Consider the following 22,000-nt stretch of genomic DNA (forward strand, 5'->3'; position numbering starts at 1 on the left):
AATAGAGCTTCCCTATGACCCTGCAATTACACTCCTGTGTATTTACCCCAAAGACACAGATGTCGTGAAAAGAAGGGCCATCTGTACCCCAATGTTTATAGCAGCAATGGCCACGGTCGCCAAACTATGGAAAGAACCAAGATGCCCTTCAACAGATGAATGGATAAGGAAGATGTGGTCCATATACACTAGGGAGTATTATGCCTCCATCAGAAAGGATGAATACCTAACTTTTGTAGCAACATGGACGGGACTGGAAGAGATTATGCTGAGTGAAATAAGTCAAGCAGAGAGAGTCAATTATCATATGGTTTCACTTACTTGTGGAGCATAACAAATAGCATGGAGGACAAGGGGCGTTAGAGAGGAGTAGGGAATTGGCTAAATTGGAAGGGGAGGTGAACCATGAGAGACTATGGACTCTGAAAAACAATCTGAGCGGTTTGAAGTGGCGGGGGGGGTGGGAGGTTGGGGTACCAGGTGGTGGGTATTATAGAGGGCACGGCTTGCATGGAGCGCTGGGTGTGGTGAAAAAATAATGAATAATGTTTTTCTGAAAATAAATAAATTGGAAAAAAAATTTAAAAAAAGAAATAAATTAGCAATAATTGTGCCTCGGATAAACCTCATTGGCTATGATACTGCCACTGCGCAAAGCTAGAGCAGAAATAAATGATACAGAAACATATGAAAAACAGTAGAACAGATTAATAAAACCAGCTCTTTCAAAAAATTAATAAAATTGTTAAAACGCCTAGATAGAATTATCAAAAGGAAATCAGAAAGGACCAAAATAAATAAAATAACAAGAAAGGAGACATAACAACCAACTTCACAGAAATATAATTATAAGAGAATATTATGAAAAATTACATGCCAACAAATTGGACAAACTGGAAGGGATAAAGTCCTGGAAAGATAAATTACCAAACTGAAACAGGAAAAAATAGAAACCTTGAACAGACCACTAACCAGCAAAGAAATTGAATTAGTAATCATAAAACTCCCAATAAGTAAGTCTAGCTCTGGATGACTTCACAGGTTTTCAAAAAAACAGAAATGCAAGGAAAACTTCCAAATTCTTTCTATCAGGCCACTATTACCCTGATATGAAAACCAGATAAAAACACCACAAAAAAAGAGAAATACGGGCCAGTATCTCTGATGAACATAGATGCAAAAATCCTCAACAAAATACTAACAAGCCAAAGGCAACAATACATTAAAACAATTATACACCACAATCAAGTGGGAATTATTCCCATGAGGAAATGGTGCTCATTATTCACAAATCAAGCAATGCTATATACCACATTAATAAAATAAACGATAAGCACCATATAATCATTTCAAATGATGCTGAAAAAGCATTTGATGAAGTACAGCATCCATTCATGATAAAAAAAAACCCTCTACAGAGGAGGTTTAGAGGGAAAATACATCAAAATCCTAAAGCCATCTATGAAAAACTCAAGCTAATATTATCCTAAATTGGGCAAAAACTGAGAGCTCTTCTTTGACAGTCCGGAAGGACACAGGGATGTCTAACTCTCACCAGTTATTTAACATTGTATCAGCCACAGCAGTCAGGTTACAAAATTATCATATGCCTTCATTTATTTTGGAACATAGGAATAATATGGAGGACATTAGGAGAAGGAAAGGAAAAGTGAAGTGGGGGAAATCGGAGGGGGAGATGAACCATGACAGACTGTGGACTCTGAGAAACAAACTGAGGGTTTTGGAAGGAAGGTGGGTGAGGGATAGGTGAGCCTGTTGGTGGGTGTTAAGGAGGGCACATATTGCATGGAGCACTGGGTGTGGTACATAAACAATGAATCTTGAAACCCTGAAAAAATAAAATTAAATTTTAAAAAAAGAAAAGGCATCCATACTATTTCAGATGACATGATACTATATAATGAAAACACTAAAGACTTGACCAAACACCTGCTAGAAGTGATACATGAATTCAGTATAGTTTCAGGATACAAAATCAAATTACAGAATTCTGTTGCACTTCTATATAGCAATAATGAAGCAGCATAAGGAGAAATTAAGGAATCATTTCCATTTATAATTGCATCCAAAACCATAAGATACCTAGGAATTAACCTAACCAAAGAGGTTAAATATCTGTACTCTGAAAACTATAGAACACTGAGGAAAGAAATTGAAGATGACATGAAGAAATGGAAAGACATTCCACGCTCACAGATTGGAAAAACAAATATTGTTAAAATGTCTATACTACCCAAAGCAATCTACACATTTAATGCAATTCCATCAAAATACCACCAGTATTTTTCACAGAGCTAGAAGAAACTGCTAAAATTTATGGAACTACAAAAGATCCCAAATAGTCAGAGTAACCTTGGGGAAAAAAAAAGAAAAAGAAAAGAAAAGAAGAAAAGCATCACTATCCTAGACTTCAAATTATATTACAAAGCTATAGTAATCAAAACAGTATGGTACTTACAAAAAAAAATAGACAAAGATCAATAGAACAGAATAGAAATCCCAGAAATGAACCCACAACTATATCATCAATTAACCTTCAACAAAGGAGGAAAGGATATCCAATGGGAAAAAGAATGTCTCTTCATCAAATGGTATTGGGAATACTGGACAGCCACATGCCTAAGAATGAATCTGGACCACTTTCTTACACCAAACACAAAAATTAACTTAAACGGATTAAAGACCTAAATGTGAGATAGGAAACCATTAAAATCCCAGAGAAGAACATGGGCAGTAACCTCTGATATTGGCAACTTCTAGATATGTGTCCTGAGCCAAGTGAATTGAAAGCAAAAATAATCTATGGGGACCTCATCAAAATAAAGTGCTTCTGCACAGTGAAGGAAACAACAAAACTAAAAGGCATCCTGTGGAGTGGGAGAAGACATCTGATAAAGGGTTAGTATTCAAAATATATAAACAGCTTATAAAACTCAACACACAAAAATGAAAAATCCAATTAAAAACAGGTAGAAGACATGAATAGACATTTTTCCATAGAAGATATACAGATGGCCAACAGACACATGAAAAGTTGCTCAATGTTTTCCTCATGCATGAGCAAAGTGATAGTTTTCACTTAATTGGAAATTTACTGCTATTTGAAAATAAACTTCAAATTCTTGGGTGTGCTCATTTCCAATCACAGTGAAGTGGTGAGGTATTTTTTTTTTTTGGCTGTCTGTTAGATATATTCCAAATATTTTAAAATAAGCGTGTATTCTGAAATAAAATAAAATACAGCAAATATTATGAAAATATTAAGTGGTACTTACTGATAGATGCCTCCAAAGCACTCTAAGTTTTTATTTCAGAAGATATCCCATATGTTAGCCCTGTTCTAGTCTGGCTCCCTACATTAAGATCCAGCCCTCCCTCCCAAACACCCCCTATCCTCCAGTGTACTCAATCTTCTGTCTTTTCTTTTTCTTTTATTTCTTTTTATTTGCATTTTACAGAAGCAAAAACTAAAAATTAAAGGGGTAGGAGAAAAAATATTGGCTCTGAAGTATATGAAGATTCCAACAAACTTAAATTCTGTTTGCTATAGATTAAAGCTATACAAATGCCTTTTTCAACTGTGCATATTCCTTTAGATGACACTAAGCTAGGGTCAGAATTTAGAATACAGGATTTTACTTAGCATCTTCAGAAAAGGGCACATTCTGAGTTGAAGTCATTTTAACACATAAACATATCCATATTTTTAGATATATCGGTGGTGGCTTTATATATTATATTAAATTTAAAACATTTTGGTAGAGCAGACAATGCATGCAGTTTGAAATCTTAGAATCTGACAGGCCTTGCCATATATAATCCACTACCTAGACTGTAACAAAATAGTATGTTAAGACTAATAAGATTTTTAAAAAATTTTCTGATAACATCTGGAAATGACAAAAAACTCAAATTAAGAGTATGTATACTTTGATTAATCATTTAGACTTTGGGTTCCCAAACTGGATAACACTGCCATCTTGTGGCAAACACTTATTATGGAGGGTTTTGTTTAAATATTAAAAAACCACCTAGTTTTTCCCTGATGGTATTACAGCTACAGTGTGAAGATACTTGCATGGCTGATGGAGGCAGTCTCATTCTGTATTCCAAAGATGGGACAATTTGTGTTAATAAGTAACTGAGCAAGAATATGCATTCTTGGTGTGTTCTCTTAAAATCAAAATTGAGTAATATTCAAACCAAACATTCTTTAAAAAAGAAAATGAAAACCTACATGACTTTCAAGAGATGTAAATGTTTATGAGCCAAAATACAAAAGAAACTATTTAGCAGATATAGGTCACTAAACAAATTTCTGGTTTTATCCCTTTAAGGGATCAACTGGACATATGTCTCCTCTAAAATAGTAGAAAAAAAAAGTCAAACATCCCCATGATAAATTATGCAAATGGTCTGATTTTGTAAAGCAAACAGCAAAATTCCTTCACCCCTTTCACAGCATTTCAGAAAAAACAAAATGGTAACTGGGTTTTCCACATTTTGTCTGAACTTTTCAATGTGTAACTTAAGTCAAATTATCTAACCTCTCTGAATCTGTTTTTCTACCTGAAACAATGGTCATAATAATATCATCCATGTCACTGGACTTTGTGAGGATTAAATGAATTACTGCAAGTAAATTGTTCCTTAAAATCATGCCTAACATCACAGGAATCATTCATAAAATTTTGCATCTCATTATTATTACAAATGGGTTGAGATCAAATTACCTACATATAATGTGTCGGGTTTATCATAATTTTGTGATGTGACTTGATTTGCCTGTCATTATATGAAAATGGGCTCTCTAGTTTCCATTTACAGCCAGTACATGCCAAATGGTGATTGTGCCTCCACGGTTCTATTTATTGTTTTGTCCATGCAATGGGCTTTGGACTCTGTCCCCCTTCTGCCATGTAGTAGACTTGGAAAAACTAGTTAATTCAGATTATTAATAAAGTGTAGAACAGTATATATTTCACAGAGTTGCTTTGGTGATTAAAAGAAGTAATGCATATATAAAGTATGAGACTTAAAACAGCTTCAGTCGGGGCGCCTGGTGGCTCAGTGGGTTAAGCCGCTGCCTTCGGCTCAGGTCATGATCTCGGGGTCCTGGGATCGAGCCCCGCATCCGGCTCTCCGCTCAGCGGGGAGCCTGCTTCCTCCTCTCTCTCTCTCTGCCTCTCTGCCTACTTGTGATCTCTGTCTGTCAAATACATAAATAAATAAATAAACCTTTAAAAAAAAACAGCTTCAGTCAAGGATCTCTGGTATAGTTAAAAAATAAAATTCACTCCATCTGTAACAATTTTAGTATCTATTACATAATATACATTGTTGTAGAAATGAGCCAACAAATAAAATGGGAGAAGGGTTCCTGTGAGGGAGGATGGGGTATAATACACTTGATTTCACAGGTATTGGGGTGGAGAATAAGCATAGCGTGTGTAAGAGGCAGGATAGTGTGATAGCAAAATGCCTGAAAATGGAGTTGGACAGATCTGTACCTGAATTCAGGTTCTTTTCCAATCGTTTAGGCTTTAGTTATTTTACCAGATCTTCTGAACAATTTTCCCCAGAAGTGGAAAAAATAGGATTGCTATGGGATTAAATGAGAAAATGTAATGTGCTTCCCACTGAGCCTAGGTCACAAAATAAGTCAATAAATAGTAACCAGTTATTTTTAATTATTTGTAAAGAAATATTTTCTGTATTAGAGACTTGAGCACCTCATTAGAACCACCTTTTTAAGCATTCTAGTTTTGATGCCTATGGGAAAGAGGTAGTAAGTGGAAGTCAGGACAGAAATAGGAAGTGAATTATTTCAGGGCCAGGGAACGGGACAAGCAGAATTAAAGTAACTATCTTTGAATTGAGTGGTTAAAATAGCAGGTAATTTAGGGAGACTGCCAAGCATAAATAAGCCCTCAGACACTTTCCAGCTTCTTGCTTCACTCTCTCAAGATCCAAGAAAAGAGGAAATAAAGTGGTGGTCAAACAGGTCCTGTCCCTCACCACATGGGGGAGCACTTAGGCACATTAAACATGAGCATTGTGACTTCATCACTATGACGCAGAGACTGTGCAAGGGGGTGAAGCAGTAATACTCCCCCAGGATCATTTGCTTCTTCCCCTCACTTCTGGCCTGTTGGCAGAGAAAGGCCAGATGACAACCTGAAATCCAGCCAAGCCTACAGCTGTAATCGCTGGTGAGGTCAACTCCAGCAAATCAGAGGCATCAATACTCTTTAGGTAGACCTTTATTTTACCCATTCTCATTTTGATAGAGGGGTCTCAAAGTACGAATCGAGTTGAGAAAAAACAGAAACATCCTAAAGCCTCCCACTACAGCACTGTAGTTAAAGACCCCTCCTCCATCAAGACACTTAGTCACTGGCCAACCAGTCATCTGCCAACCCATCATCGGCTAGCCAGTCCTCAGCCAACCAGTCATAAGTCAACAAGTCCTTAGCCAACCAGGGATGAATCAACTGGGAGTGAACCAATCAGGCATGAAAGAATCAAGCTTACCAGACATGAACCAACCAGGGATGAGCCAGCCAGGCACAAGCTTATTTGGTACAAACCAACTGGACATAAATCAACCAAATGCAAGCTTAACTGACATGAACCAACTGAGCATGACACAACCGGGGAGGAGTCAATCAGGCAGAAGTCAACCAGGCACATGGCGTTCAGGTTTGAGCCAACTAGGCCTGAGCCAACCAGCCCTAAGCCAACAAGGCATGAGCCAACCAAGCATGAGGCAACCATACTCGAGCGAATTCAGCACAAGTCAACAAAGCATGAGGCAACTAGGCCCAAGCCAACCATTCACAAGTCAACCAGGCCTGAGCCAATTCAGTATCAGTCAATCTGGCATGAGGCAACCAGGCTGGAGCCAATCAGGCCCAAGTCAAGCAGGAACAAGCCAATCAGGAACAAGTCATGCAGGTATGAATCAACCAAGTCCAAGCCAACCAGGCATGAGGCAACCGGGCAGAAGCCAATCAGGCATGAGGCAACCAAGCAAGAATTCTTTCCGAGTAAGACCTGCAGAGGCTCATGACTGCCCAGAAATCCTGCGCCTAATTAAAGTAAGCATCTATCTCCTTATTTTGTGGAGTTTCATGGCATTAGTTTAGGGCTGAGAGTAAGGAAGGCTTAGGTTGGGTTTGAATCCTAGCTCTGCTAATTATGACCCATGTACACAACTTTCTGGAAGTTACTGAACCTCTCTAGGCTTCAATTTTCACATCTAAAATCAAGATCATAATACTATCTACATGAAAATATTGTTGTAATAACATAAAATAAATATACATAAATTTTTTCACTTAAAGTAGTGGGCTCAGGAAGTTGGGGGGGATGAATTCGTGGATATTTCAGGGACCTAGTATTTTGTCCCTCCTGGGGAATTTTTAACTTTAAAAGAGGATCATAGAGAAAAGGAATGTTTCACTTAAATGAATGACCTATCAGTGATAGAATTTCAGATATTAATATATAAGATTTTAGGGTAGGAAGTCTCGTTGCTTTTAGGACCACAACCAAGTGTAGAAGCTAATGATTGTGCAGGAAACAATATTCAACCAGAATAATTTTCCATACAATTTCAGACAATTCTTTGACTCCTAAAGCCCATTTTAATGGTTTTCCTGGAAATCATCCCAGTAAAGAGGACAAACTAATATTGACAGTTACTGTGCAGAAGTTCTGTGGTACTCAAAGCAATCACTTATGTGATGCACAACCTAAACAACTCCATATAAAAGTAGTAGCCTAGATTTTTAATGGATTAAATATGAGACTGGAATAAGGCACAAGTTACAGATAAGGGAACCTTATAAAGAGTTTTGTAATGAAAATGTTCCCATCTACTAATTTAGATATACATACATTTTATATATATTGTTTTATATATATATGCTTTCTTCCTATCTATCTATCCTTAAATCAGGTCAAGTTTCTGTTCCCTTTGATCAGAGAATGTGTTTTAATGGCCAAAATAGAATACCATGCATTTTCTAGTGAAATCCATCTGATGGAATGATGCTAGGTCCTATTACAGATCTGTAAGAACTGGGTTATCTATCCTTCTATATCTTCCATTCTGTTCTATCCCCACAAGTTCCCATTATCATTTCTCTAACTGGCATTAATCTGCATGATTAGATCACCAATCAAAATACTAGGTACAACATGTTAATTATTCCAGAAGCACACTTTCCCATGTAAAAAAATTAATTTTTTGTAGCTTAGTATCTGACACTCAGTTGGCAATTAATAAATTTATTCTTGAATGGCAATGAACTTCTCTATCCAGAAAAATTACCTTATCTTTCCAAATATCACCAAGGGAAAAATATATCATGGACTGTCCCACTTCAATGAACCTGTATTTGTGGAGTTCCTGACCACATTTACTTTTAAATTTGCCTCATATACCAGAATATACTCCAGAAGTTTCTTGGGAATAATTCTAGTGAGTATTCACTAGAAAAGTAACAGAAAAGGCAAAATTACTTACTCTTATAGAAATGAGACATTACTTACTCATAGACATGAATGTAATAATTAATATGCTTTGAGATTTATGCTCTAATAATCTGAAAGTGGGCAATGATTTTCCAAACATGGGATCCAAACCATCTATTAATTTGAATGTGCAAAAAAAAATGATATAGTGAAAAGCCACATCAACAAAGTCTAAACTGGGAAAAACACCTCACAGGCAAACATGACAGATGTTTCTGTAAAGTCTACTAGCTTTATTGTATATAGACTTTGTGACATCTACCTTCAATATGCAGGAACATTTTTCACTTTACTTCCACCTTTCTGGTTGTATTCAAGTTACCTGGACAATCTTCATGAGTGAGTTATTGACATAGTTGATATTCTCTCTATGTACATTTAGATTTTAAGGTTCTAGATGATTGGAGTTAATTCTCACTCACGTCTATTAATATTGACTGTGGCAGGGCACCTGGGTGGCTCAGTGGGTTAAAGCCTCTGCCTTCAGTTTGGGTCATGATCTCTGCGTCCTGGGATGGAGCCCCGCATTGGGCTCTCTGCTCAGCAGGGAGCCTGCTTCCCTTCCTCTCTCTCTGCCTGCCTCTCTGTCTACTTGTGATCTATGCCTGTCAAATAAACAAAAAAATCTAAAAAGAAAAATTGACTGGAGCATCTTATGTTAATGAATGCTCAATAAATAAGTGCTCAAGAAAAAAACTTCATGATTATCATAGTAAGAATTTGTTATTAAGCCATAAACTGAATGTTTTCTCTACTTTGATAGGAATTGGCTTCCTGTGAAAACATGTTAGATTCAGTGAAGTTAACAGTAACAGGTAAGATGTTTTATAGTATTTTCAGAGCTAAAAAAAAGAAAGATGGCATAAAATACACACATATACTGCTTGTATCTAGATATGTGGAAGCTGCTGTCCTTGGTATACAAAGATGGTGCCATTAATAGTATCTACATGGGCAGGACAATGGCTTGGTAGCTTTGTCAGTGATCCACTATTTTATATTTTCCCCATCTTTTAAGTATGAAATTCATATTTAAGAGTTTTTACATTTTTATGGCTGCAGTAGACTTCAACTAATTTTCAAAATGTAGAATGAGCAGTGTAACTGTTCAAAGACAGTAAATTTAATGCCCAATATGTCCATAGTAACTTTATAGGATGAAATGGATAAACATAAAATGACAAGCTATTTTCAAGATATTTATTACATTTTGATAGCCAGCAATATTAAAAGGATAGGCTTGTGTTTTATAATGAATTAGAACCTTTTAGGCAGGAAATATGAACACTAAGAGATGATTGAAGTGTTGAACATTACACACTTGGAATTCTAAATGAATTTGAGGATCGGCTTTACCGTTTCTGTGAAAAGGGAAAGGGCCTGGAATTTTGATAAGGATTGCATTAAATCTTTAGATCACTTTGGGTAGTACATCTTAATAATAATGTTAACTCTTATCTGTGACTACAAGAAGTCTTTCAATTTATTTAGGTCCTTTTCTTTCAGCAATGTTTTTGTAGTTTTCAGCATGCAAATATTTCACCTCTTTGGTTATAGTTATTCCTAGTTATTGATTTTAGAGGCTACTGTAAATGGAGTTGCTTTCTTGGTTTACTTTTTCGTTTGTTCTTTTTATGTATAGAAACAAAACTGACTTTTGTTGATCTTGTCATCTGCAAATTTGCTGAATTCCTTTATCAGCTATAGTAACTTTGTTTTTTTTTATCAGTAGGATTATGTCATCTACAGAGATCGTTTTACCTCTTTTAAAAAAGATTTTATTTATTTATTTGAGAGAGAGTGAGAGAGAGATCACGAGTTGGGGGGGAGGGCAGAGGGAGCTGAGCAGGGAGTCCAACACAGGCCTCAACCCCAGGACTCTGGGATCATGACCTGAGCCAAAGTCAGACACTCAACCAACTGAGCCACCCAGGCGCCCCTCATTTTACCTCCTTTCTAATTTAGATAGCTTCTAATTCTTGTTCTTTTCTAAAAGCTTTGGCTGTAACTTCCAGTACAATGTTGAATAGCAGTAGTAAAAAATAGGCACCCTTTTCAAGATGGGACCAGGGAAATAGACAAACCATAAGAGACTCAATCTCAGGAAACAAACTGAGGGTTGCTGGTGGAGGTGGTGGTGGAATGGAGGGGTTGAGATAGGGTGGCTGGGCTATGGACATTGGGGAGGGTATGTGCTATGGTGAGTGCTATGTATTGTGTGACTGATGATTCACAGACCTGTACCCCTTAAACAAATAATACATTATATGTTAATTTAAAAAATGGGCATCTTTGCCTTCTTAATCTTAGGGGGTATGCTTTATGCTATTCAACACTGAGCATGAAGTTAATGGGTTTTTAATAAGTACCCTTTATCAAAAATGTTGAGGAATTTTCCTCTACTCCTGGTTTTCTTAGGGCTTTTGTCGTGAAAGGATATTTTGTCAAATGCCTCTCCTGCATCAATTGAGATATTCATGTGTTTTCCTTTTGTTCTGTTAATGATGCATAATATTGATTGATTTTCATATGTTGAACCATCCTTTCTTCCCTAGGATAAATAACACTTGGTTATGGGTCATGGTGAATAATTCTTTTACTATGCCGTGGGTTCACTTTGCTTATAGTTTGTTGGAGACCTTTGCATCTATATTAATGAGGGATACTGGTCTGTAACTTTATTTTCTTATGACGTCTTTTTAAAAATGATTTTATTTATTTATTTGAGAAAGAGAGCCGGAGAGCGCAAAAGTGGGGGGCGGGGCAAAGGGGGAGGGAAAAGTAGACTCCCTGGCTGAGCAGAGAGCTGGACATGGGGTTCAAACCCAGGACCTGGGATCATGACCTGAGCCAAAGGCAGACGCTTAACCGACTGAGGAACCCAGGTGCCCCTCTTGTGATGTCTTTACTTATCTTTCGTACCAAAGTAATACTGATTTCATAGAATGAGTTAGGACATGTTTCTTTCTCTTCAAATTTTTTTGGAAGAGCTTGAGGATTATGTTAATTCTTCTTTAAGTGTTTGATAGGCACCCAGGTGGTTGAGTCATTAAGCATCTGGCTTTGGCTCAGGTCATGATCCCAGGGTCCTGGGATTGAGCCCCCCATTGGGCTCCCTGCTCTGCAGGAAGTCTGCTTCTCCCTCTCCCACTCCCCCTGCTTGTTTTCCCTCTCTCACTGTCTGTCAAATAAATAAAATCTTTAAAAAAAGATGTTTGATAGAATTCCCTAGGGGAAACCATTCATGATTCCTGACTTTCCTTGTTTGGAGAAATTTTTTTTGATTACTGATTCAAACTCTTGTTACAGGTCTGCTCAGATTTTTCCTTGTTTCAGTTTAGGTCATTTGAGTTTCAAGAAATTTGTTCATTTCTTCTAGGTTATCTAATTTCTTGGAGTAAAGTTCATAGCATTAATTTATCATTTTCATCTCTATAACATCAGTAGTAGTGGTGCTTTATTTCTGATTTTAGTTAACTTGCATCTTCTCTTTTTTGTCAGTCTACTTATCTACTATCCAGTTTTTTGATATTTTCAAAGAATCAACTTTTGGTTTTACGGATTCTTCTCTATTGTACTTTTCCCCTTTATTTTGTTTATCTCTGCTCTAAACTTTATTATTAACTCCCTTCTATTAGCTTTGGGCTTAGTTTGCTCCTTTTTTCTAGTTTCTTAAGGTATAAGGTTAGGTATTACTTGAGATTTTTTTTTTTTTTTTTTTTTAGTGTAGGCGTTTATAGCGTAACTTTCCAAGCACTGCTTTCACTGCATTCCATAAGTTTCATATGTTGTATTTTCATTTTCATTCATCTCTGTTTTCTAATTTCCCTTGTGATTTCTTCTTTGACCTATTGGTTAAAAGTCCATTACTTTCTACATATATGTCATATTCCTAGTTTCCTTCTGCTGTTGATTTCTAGTTTCATTCCACTGTGACTGGAAAAGATACTGTGTATGATTTAAATCTTTCAAAATTTATTGACTTGTTTTGTAGCCTAACATCTGGCCTATCCTAGACAAAGTTCCATGTGCACTTTAGAAAAATGGGCATTATGTTGTTGTTGGGTGGAGTGTACTGTATATTTCTTTTCAGTCCATTTGATCTATATTGTTGATCAAATAATCTAGTAAATTATTTATCTTCTGCCCAGTTGTTTGATACATTACTGAAATTGAAGACCTGAAGTTTCCTACTATTAGTGTAGAATTATTTTTCTACCTTCAATTCTGTGACTATCTGCTTCATATACTTTGAATCTCTAATGACTGGTACATAAATGTTTATAAATATTACATCCTCTTGGTGAATTGACCTTTTCTTAATAAATATATATTAATACATAAATATTAATAAACAACCTCCTTGTTTCTTGTAACAGTTTTAACTTAAAGTGTATATATACTACAGCCACCTCAGCTCTCTTTTGGTTACTCTTTGCATGAAATATTTTTTCCATTATTTCACTATTAACCTTTCTATTTGTGTGTTTAAATCTAAACTGAGTCCCCTATAAACAACACAGAGTTGGATAATTTAATTTTGTTTTAATCCATTATGCTCATTTCTGTCTTTTGCTGTTTTCTACATGCTATACAGCCTTTTTGTTCTTCATCTCCTCCAGTACTACCTTCTTTTGTGTTTTGTTGATTTCTGTATTGAAATATCTTGATTCCCTTCGCATTTCATTATGTGTATATTTTATAGATATTTTCTTTGTGGTTATTATGGAAATTACATTTAACATCCCAAAGTTATAATAATCGAATTTGAATTTATATCAGCTTAATTCCAATAATATATAAAATTCTTCTGTGTCTCCATTTCCCCCTTTTATGTTACTGATGTTAGAGATTACATCTTTATATATTGTGTATCCAATAACATAACTAATTTTATGCAGCTATCTTTAATCATGTAGAAAATAAAAGGTGGAGTTATAAACAAAATTAAAATAACTATAGTCCTTTTAAATGCCCATGTATTGGGGCGCCTGGGTGGCTCAGTGGGTTAAAGCCTCTGCCCTTGGCTCAGGTAATGATCCCAGGGTCCTGGGATCGAGCCCTGCATCGGGGTCTCTGCTCAGCAGGGAGCCTGCTTCCCCCTCTCTCTCTGCCTGCCTGTCTACTTGTGATCTCTGCCTGTCAAATAAATAAATAAAAAGTCTTTAACAAATATAAATGCCCATGTATTTAACCTTTAACTCAGTAGCTTTAGTTTTTTTTTTAAAGATTTTATTTACTTATTTGACAGAAAGAGAGAGAGAAAGCAGAGGCTTAACCCACTGAGCCACCCAGGCGCCCCTCGGTACCTTTAGTTTTATCTTTATTTCTTTATGTGGCTTGAGTTACTATCTAGCTTTCTTTCATGTCAACCTGAAGAACTAGCATTTTATGTAGGTAAGTCTAGTGATAATGAAATACCTCAGGTTTTTGTTTTTGGTGGTGATCAAGGGATGTCTCAATTTCTCCCTCATTTTTGAAGGGCAGTTTTGGTGGAGATACAATTCTCAGTTGATAGGCTCCCCCAGCACTTTGAATAGATCAATCCACTGCCTTCTGGTCTCCACGGTTTCTGATGAGAAATCAGCTGATAATCCTACTGATGATCCATTGTAGGTAACAAGTTCCTTTTCCCTTGCTGCTTTCAAAATTTTCTCTTTGTCTTTCAGCAGTTAAAGTATGTGTCTTGGTGTTGCTTGTTTTGGATTTATTTGTATGAAGTTGTTTTTGTATGGAGTTTTGTTTTGTATGAAGTTTGTTGAGCTTCTTAGATTTGTAGATATATTAACTGATTCAAATTTAGAAAGTTTTCAGCCATCATTTCTTCAGATACTTTTTTCCTCTCTTTCATCCTCCTAAGAATCTGCCATATAGTGTGTATATTGGCCCACTCGATAGTGTTCCACAAAGCCCTTAGGCCTTGTTTACTTTCTTCATTGTTTTTCTTTCAGCTCCCGAGATGGTAATTTCAATTGTCTTATATTCAAATTCACGGATTTTTTTTCTTCTGCTAGTTCAATTCTGATTTTTCTCCTCTACAGTGCATTTGTCACTTCAGTTATTGTACATAATTATCAGCTTCAGAATTTTTTGGTGTTTTGTTTTATAATTTGTATTTTGTTACTGAGATTCTTATTTTATTCACATATTTGTTTCCCGTTTTTGTGCATTCTTCTTTTTTTTTTTTAGCTCTTTGAGCATTTTTAAGACAGCTCTTTTAGTCTTGGTCTAGTACATGTGGGCTTCCTCAGGTATGTTTTCTACTGATTCATTTCATTCTTTTGAATGAGGAATAACTTCCAGTTTCCTTGAATGCCTTGTGATTTGTTGTTGTTGAAAACCGGACATTTGAATCTTAATATGTGTTGACTCTGGAAATGAAATTCTCCCCCTTCGGGGCGCCTGGGTGGCTCAGTGGGTTAAAGCCTTTGCCTTTGGCTCGGGTCATGATCCCAGGGTCCTGGGATCGAGCCCCACATTGGGCTCTCCGCTCAGTGGGGAGCCTGCTTCCTCCTCTCTCTCTGCCTGCCTCTCTCCCTACTTGTGATCTGTCAAATAAATAAATAAAAATCTTTAAAAAAAATTATCCCCCTTTCCCAGGAATGGTTTTTGTTTTTGTTTTTGTTTTGTTTTGTTTTTATTATTATAGGGTATTTCTGTTAAGAGATCAGCCTGAGTTAAATGTTTAAGGTATTGTGAGGTCATTTCTAAGTCTGTGTCTTTCCCTGGTCATGCACGGTAGCTTTGTAAATTCTCTGTATATGTGGTTGCTTTTAAATATCAAAAGAAACAAGTGTGGCTCTTTTTACATCTGGAAGCTGCTTTCATTGGTGAAGGCTGGAAAAATGGTGGCCAACTTCAAAGCTCTCACCTCAACATTCAGGGTAGCAATCCATGATCAGAACACAGAACTCTAGTGTTTGGAGGATAATGCCTAATGCCTACCCTGGCTCCAGCAAATCACTCAGCAATTTATGTTTTGTATACCTGCTGCCATAAAGCAAGGAGACAGGGGAGACTTGTAAGCCACCAGTGGGCTGACAGCTGAATTTAATCAACATTAACTGAAATTTACCAGCCAAGTTGTCCTCTGGAAGTTGCAAATGTTCAAATAAACTCTAGACTTCCAGAATATCCACTGCCAGTACAGTTATATAGGTGAAGAGATGAATTCCTGGTGGTGCCTACTCTACCATCTTCCTTTTCTTTATTATAAACTTTCTAACATACTGTATATGAATTTGTATTTCAGATTTACTCAGGGATGGCTTTGGGGATAATCCCCTTTTCTACTGCCTAATTGCAGAAGTACACAATCAACAAAAACCATCAGGTAAAATAAATCTGCCTCTTCCAATTTAATTTGGAGTATACTTTCTCTACCCTGAAAATGAAGAACAGTTTGATATTACAGAATTACTATTAAACAGAGTAGAAGGGCATAAGCACACAAACTCATTTTTTTAAAAGACTATGTGTGGTATGTATTTGTATATGCATAGAAAATTTTTGAAGAATATACATTATTAAAAGATGGCTTATCTTTTTTTAAGACTGTGTTATAAGGGACGTAAGCCTACATTATATATATATTTTTTATTGTTTGATATTTTGTCCAGTAAGCTTTTATTAGTTTAATAAGGAAATCACTAAGATACTCAATTTTAGAGGAAAGAACATTCTAAGATTCAAAGCATTAACCTCATCGTACCTTCTCTTCCCTCTTCTAGGCAAAGTGACTGTTGGATTTGCCATGTACTATTTTACATACGACCCCTGGATTGGCAAGTTACTTTACCTAGAGGACTTTTATGTCATACAAGCTTACCGAGGTCAAGCTATACTTATATTACTACGTACAGTTTAGAAGTTAAAATGGCACATTTTAAGGAGTAGAGATAGGGCTTCAGTATAAATATGGTATTTAAATTAGTTTATGTAACTCACTTCTCTTTAATGAGACTGATCACTATCCTAGTTATCTTTGCACATGGTGAAAACTCAATCACAGATTAGAAAATGACTTTCATGGCTCCTATCAATGTTTGAATACACCAAGTTATCACAGCTACCCTTTTATCTTAAAAAAATCTATTTATATTTTAGATTATGTTTTCTGAAAATGAATAAGAAGTATATTATATTGAGCGTGACAGGGACTCATTTCTGCTTCACCAGTCTTTAAATACAAAATCTCTTCTACTACCTTTGGAACCACTTTACAATTAGGAAGAAGATATTAAAAACATTCATGAGTTTGAGTTGACTTTCAACATAACTTATTAAGAATATATTAACAGCCAGATATAGGGTTTTATGTCTTACTTATTAAAGATTAAAGCAAATGAACTTAAGTGGATTTTTTTTCAACTCATGTCATTTTTCATTATCTATTTAAAAGGTCTAGGTATTGGAGCTGAAATGCTGAAGAGGTTAAGTCAGGTATGTATTACATTTAGTATTGGTATTCTATATGTTATAATTTTCTTCATTAAATATTATTTGACAGGGTGTAAATTAGATAATTTCTCTCACCTTCTGAATATATCCTCAAAACATACTTTTTATTCCAATTAAAAACATATTTTCAAATCAGATAGTCATATAAGTTATATCTGAATTATATTTAATCAAAAATTGATTTGTATGTAATCCACAACCACACTATACACCACTTTCCTATAAAGTAGAAATAAGCAAGAGGGGGGATTAGAAGGCAATTTCAATTTTACCTATAAAATAGGTCCATGGTATGACTATAAGAAGAGCATAAAAATGACTTCTGGGAAGTTGGAGGAGTAGGAGCCTCCTAAGCTCATTTTGTCTCAGGGACACACCAAGAAAACAGCCACATCAGTATAATCAACCCAGAAAATGACCTAAAGACTAGCAGAACAGATATTCCACAGTTAATCAAAGAGAGGAGTTCACATCGAAAAGGGTAGGAGAGTCAGAGACAAGGTCAAGAACCAAATTCCTGGGGAGACTAAAGCACAAGTGGGAGAGACATCACAAGCACGTAGAAAGGAGAGGATCAGATCCACACCAGGAAACCTAGGCATGAGGGATCTGCATTGGAGAGAAGTTCCCATAACATTTGGCTTTGAAGACCATGGAGCTTAACTTCTTGAGTTTTTACAACCAGCTGGGCTTAACTACGAGAGCTTTAAGAATCAGTGGGCTTGGGGCACCTGGGTGGCTCAGTGGGTTAAGCCTCTGCCTTTGGCTCAGGGCTCAGGCCGTGATCTCAGGGTCCTGGGATCTAGCCCCGAATCGGCATCTCTGCCCAGCAAGGAGCCTGCTTCCTCCTTCTCTCTGCCTGCCTCTCTGCCCACTTGTGATCTCCCTGTCAAATAAATAAATAAAATCTTAAAAAAAAGTCAGTGGGCTTAGCACTGAGAGTGAGAGGGCAACAGGAAATAGAGTCCCCCACCTTAAAGAAACAGCATAACAAAACAACCCCACAAAGATAGAGCATAGAAGCAGCAATATGAAAAATGCATAAGGTATCCAAGAGGATTTCTTTACAAATCTCAGAATATGTGCTGGTGGGAACCATTTCTCTTCTCACTAAATCCCTACTTCCCAGCCTAGAGAGTGGGATACCTGTGGGAAACAGGATATACTGCACCTACCTTGCTAATACCATGCATTCTACCCCACATTCTCCTGTGGATCCACTCCATCCATTTCACTCCACTCAGCAGGAGTCCCTCCAAAGCAGCTCCTGCCAGGTCTTATTTAAGCAGCTCTGGCAGTGACCTGCACCAATCCAAAATGATTCCTGCCTCGGGGAGAGGGAAAGATAACCCTGGACATAAGTTTGACTGAAGCCCTAGCAGCTAAACCATGTAACTGACAGTGCAGAGAGTGTATTGCTGATCAGTGGGTCTGCAGTATCAACACATGGACTGGGGGACAGGCACCTGATATGATAACTGCTTCTGTCCACCAACAAAAACCCCTCAGGGGTAGCAAAGAGAGATACTTGTACAGTTTGGGGTCACTGCATGGAAGCTTGGCAATAGGCATCTGGTCTGCCAGCCCTGCCAACCAGTAAAAGCCTCTCAAGGTAGGAGAGCACCCTGCAGGCTGGTGCTACCACAGCCCTAAGAGGGATAGCATCTAATTTGTTTACAGCCCCTGCCCACCAACAGAAGCCTCTTAGAAGACAACACAGGGAAAGCACTCTGCAGTCTGGTATGACTTCAGCCCCAGCAAACTGGGCTTAGGGCAGGCATTTAGTCTGACTGCTAACAATGTCCAACTATAAGCCTATGGCTGCAGAATGGCCCTGAACAACACAAGATCAAACACAGCCCACAAAATTCAAAGAATGGACTGAAAGCAAATGAGGCTTAGCCACAGCAGTAGGCCACACAAACCACAGAGAGGATACCCATGAAGTACCTGGTTCTGGTGAACAGGGGCCATTGTGCTACAGGAAACCACAGGACCTCTTCTTTGTAAGACCACTACATTCAGGATAGGAGATATAACTGATTTTGCTAATACATATAAACAAACATAGAGAATTAGACAAAATAAAACAGAGGAATATATCCCAAATGAAAGACCAGGACAAAACCACAGCAAAAAAGCTAAATGAAATGGAAATAAAGACATACCTGGTTATGAATTCAAACTAATGGTCATAAAGATAATGGACTTGAGAAAAGTGGAAAAACATAAGGAAACCTTCAACAAAGAAATAGAAAACAAAAAAGAACCAATCAGATGAAGAATTTAATTACTGAAATGAAAAACAGACTAGAGGGAATCAATAGATGAGAGGAGGCAGAAGACAGATCAGTGAGTGGGAAGACAGTATTGGAAAGCAACAATGCTGAACAGGAAAAAGAAAAAAAATAATTAAAAATGAGAATATGGTTAGGGAACTCAGCGACATCATCAAACCTAATAAAATTCACACTAAGTGGATCCCAAAAAGAGAAAAGAGGGAAGGGGACATAAAACTTATTTGAAGAAATAATAGCTAAAAACTTCTCCAATCTGTGGAAAGAAACAGATATTCAGATCCAGGAGGCACAGAGAGTCCCCAAGAAAATCAACACAAGGAGATCCACACCAACACACATAATGATTAAAATGGCAAGAAAGTACTGAAAAGAGAGAATTTTAAAAGCAGTAAGAGAAAAGTTACATACAAGGGAACCCCCTTAAGCCCATCAGCTGATTTTTCAGCAGAAACCATGTAGGTCAGGAAGGAGTCGTATGATATATTCAACGTGATTAAAAGAAAAACACTTGCAATCAAGAATACTCATTTCATGGCTATCCAGCAAGGTCATCATTCAGAACAGAAATAGAGATAAAGAGTTTCCCAGACAAATGAAAAGCACAGCAGTTCATCACAACTTAACCAGCCTTAGAAAAAACAGTAAAGAGAATTCTTCGAGTGGAAAGAAAACATGATAATCAGGAGTAAGAAATTATGAAAGGAAAAAGCTTTAGTTAAATACAAAAAAATAAAAGCCATAGATCAATCACTTATAAAACCAGTATGGAGGTTAAAGCACAAAAGCAGTTAAGACCAAGTGTATCTATAAATACCAAGTCAAAAGATTCAGAAAATGAAAGGGCATGAAGTAGGACATATTATACATAAAATCGTGGGGGGAGGATAAAAATTTACTGCCTTTAGAATGGGTTCTTAAAAAGGGGTGCCTGGGTGGCTCAGTCAGTTAAGTGTCTGCCTTCAGCTCAGGTCATGATCCCAGGGTCCTGGTGATTGCCAGAGGGAAGGTGGGTGGAGGGGATGGGTGAAATAGATAAAGGGGATTAAGAGTACACTTAACTTGATAAGTGATGAGAAATATATAAAACTGTTGAATCATTCATTATACTGTATACCTGAAACTAATATAACATTGTATGTTAATTGTACTTGAAAAAAAAGCATAGTATAAAAATAAGATCCTTTTGTACTTTGGAAATTAATATGAAAATTTTAGGATCTGGCAATCACCAGTTTGTTCTCTGTATTTAAGAATGTTGTTCTGTTTGACTTTTTTCTTTGTTCATTAGTTTTGTTCCTTAAATTCTACATGAGTGAAATTACAAAGTATTTGTCTCTCTCTGGCTTAATTTCACTTAGAATTATACCCTCTACATACATCCATGTTGTTGCAAATGGCAACATATCGTTCTTTTTATGGCTCAGAAATATACCATTGTGTGTGTATATGTATGTAAATATACATACCACATCTTCTTCTTCTTTTTTTTTTTTTAAGAATTTTATTTATTTATTTGTCAGAGACAGAGGGAGAGAGAGCGAGTGAGCACAGGCAGATAGAGAGGCAGGCAGAGTCAGAGGGAGAAGCAGCCTCCCTGCCGAGCAAGGAGCCTGATGTGGGACTCGATCCCAGGACCCTGGGATCATGACCTGAGCCGAAGGCAGCTGCCCAACCAACTGAGCCACCCAGGCGTCCCCATACCACATCTTCTTATCCATTCATCTGTTGATGAACACAAAGGTTGCTTCTCTTTAGCTTGGCTATTGTAAATAATGCTACAGTAGACATAGGGGTGCATATATCTTTTTGAATTAGTACTCAGTAGTGGAATTACTGTATCATATGTTTTTTTCCATGAAGAAAAAAACTGAATTGGATTTATAGAAAAACCAATGTGTAGACTTTGCAAATCATTTTTGGACTTTTCAAAGAAAAAGTTTTAAAATTCAACAGAATTTCTTTTTCTTCTTACAGCTTTAGGCAAGTCCTAGAGTTAACTATTGTATTATTATTTGGAAGTATTATATAGACATAGTGCTTTGCATATAGACCTTTAATAAAATAAATGTGTTAATAAGGACTATGCTTTCAATTAAAAGTAACTTTTATTTGTTTTTAAACAGATAGCCATCAGAAGCCAGTGTAACTGCATGCATTTTCTTGTTGTCATTTGGAACCAGGCTTCTATTGACTACTACACTCGTCGAGGGGCCTTAGACCTTTCTTCTGAAGAGGGCTGGCATCTATTCAGGTTTAACAGAGAAGAACTCATGGATATGGCAAAGGAAGAGTGAAAGATGACCCATTTCAACTTGTCCCAATACATGCTCCAACATTCAAATGTCACCTGAGTCCAACAGCAGTTTGACTTTGAGTGTTGTACAATACAGCAAGTGATCAAACTCTGGTTTGAGCAGATCTTTTACTTTGAAACAGATTTGACAGATACGATCAACCTTCCTTTATCCAAATATACTAATGACTAGTAGCGGAGCTGATGAACCAAAAGAGTAGATAAATCAAGAATCACTTTATACTCGGTGTTAGGATATTTATTTTTTAACTACCATATCTCACTAAATTTAAGATGTTTATATTTTCACATCTTAACATAGCTGAAACTGGGATAAGTATAATTACCCACTGGTAGCACTTTTTTCTTAGAGGTAAATAACATG

The 22,000-nt window shown here is 36.8% G+C and overlaps 1 protein-coding gene and 1 pseudogene across 1 annotated transcript; one reads left to right on the forward strand and one right to left on the reverse strand.

The window, feature by feature from the left end:
* Nucleotides 1-488: 488 nt before the first annotated feature.
* LOC122897751 lies at nucleotides 489-659 on the reverse strand (annotated as a pseudogene).
* Nucleotides 660-6,506: 5,847 nt separating this feature from the next.
* On the forward strand, nucleotides 6,507-21,985 carry SATL1 (spermidine/spermine N1-acetyl transferase like 1). Its single transcript, XM_044234793.1, has 6 exons — nucleotides 6,507-7,121; nucleotides 9,326-9,377; nucleotides 15,815-15,895; nucleotides 16,293-16,394; nucleotides 16,964-17,004; nucleotides 21,446-21,985. Exons 1-6 carry the CDS (start codon nucleotides 6,507-6,509, stop codon nucleotides 21,614-21,616), a joined length of 1,062 nt encoding a protein of 353 aa, XP_044090728.1. The 3' UTR covers nucleotides 21,617-21,985.
* The last annotated feature ends 15 nt before the right edge of the window (nucleotides 21,986-22,000 follow it).

Source organism: Neovison vison, chromosome X (assembly GCF_020171115.1).
Source record: "Neovison vison isolate M4711 chromosome X, ASM_NN_V1, whole genome shotgun sequence".
Taxonomy (NCBI): Eukaryota; Metazoa; Chordata; class Mammalia; order Carnivora; family Mustelidae; genus Neogale; species Neogale vison.

Bases quoted from the DNA above. Each gene is read 5' to 3' on its own strand.
- SATL1 (XM_044234793.1), top strand. From the start codon at position 6,507: ATGAATCAACTGGGAGTGAACCAATCAGGCATGAAAGAATCAAGCTTA. The intron at 9,378-15,814 runs GTAAGATGTTTT...TTTGTATTTCAG, and splicing joins AGTGAAGTTAACAGTAACAG to ATTTACTCAGGGATGGCTTT. The intron at 17,005-21,445 runs GTATGTATTACA...GTTTTTAAACAG, and splicing joins TGCTGAAGAGGTTAAGTCAG to ATAGCCATCAGAAGCCAGTG.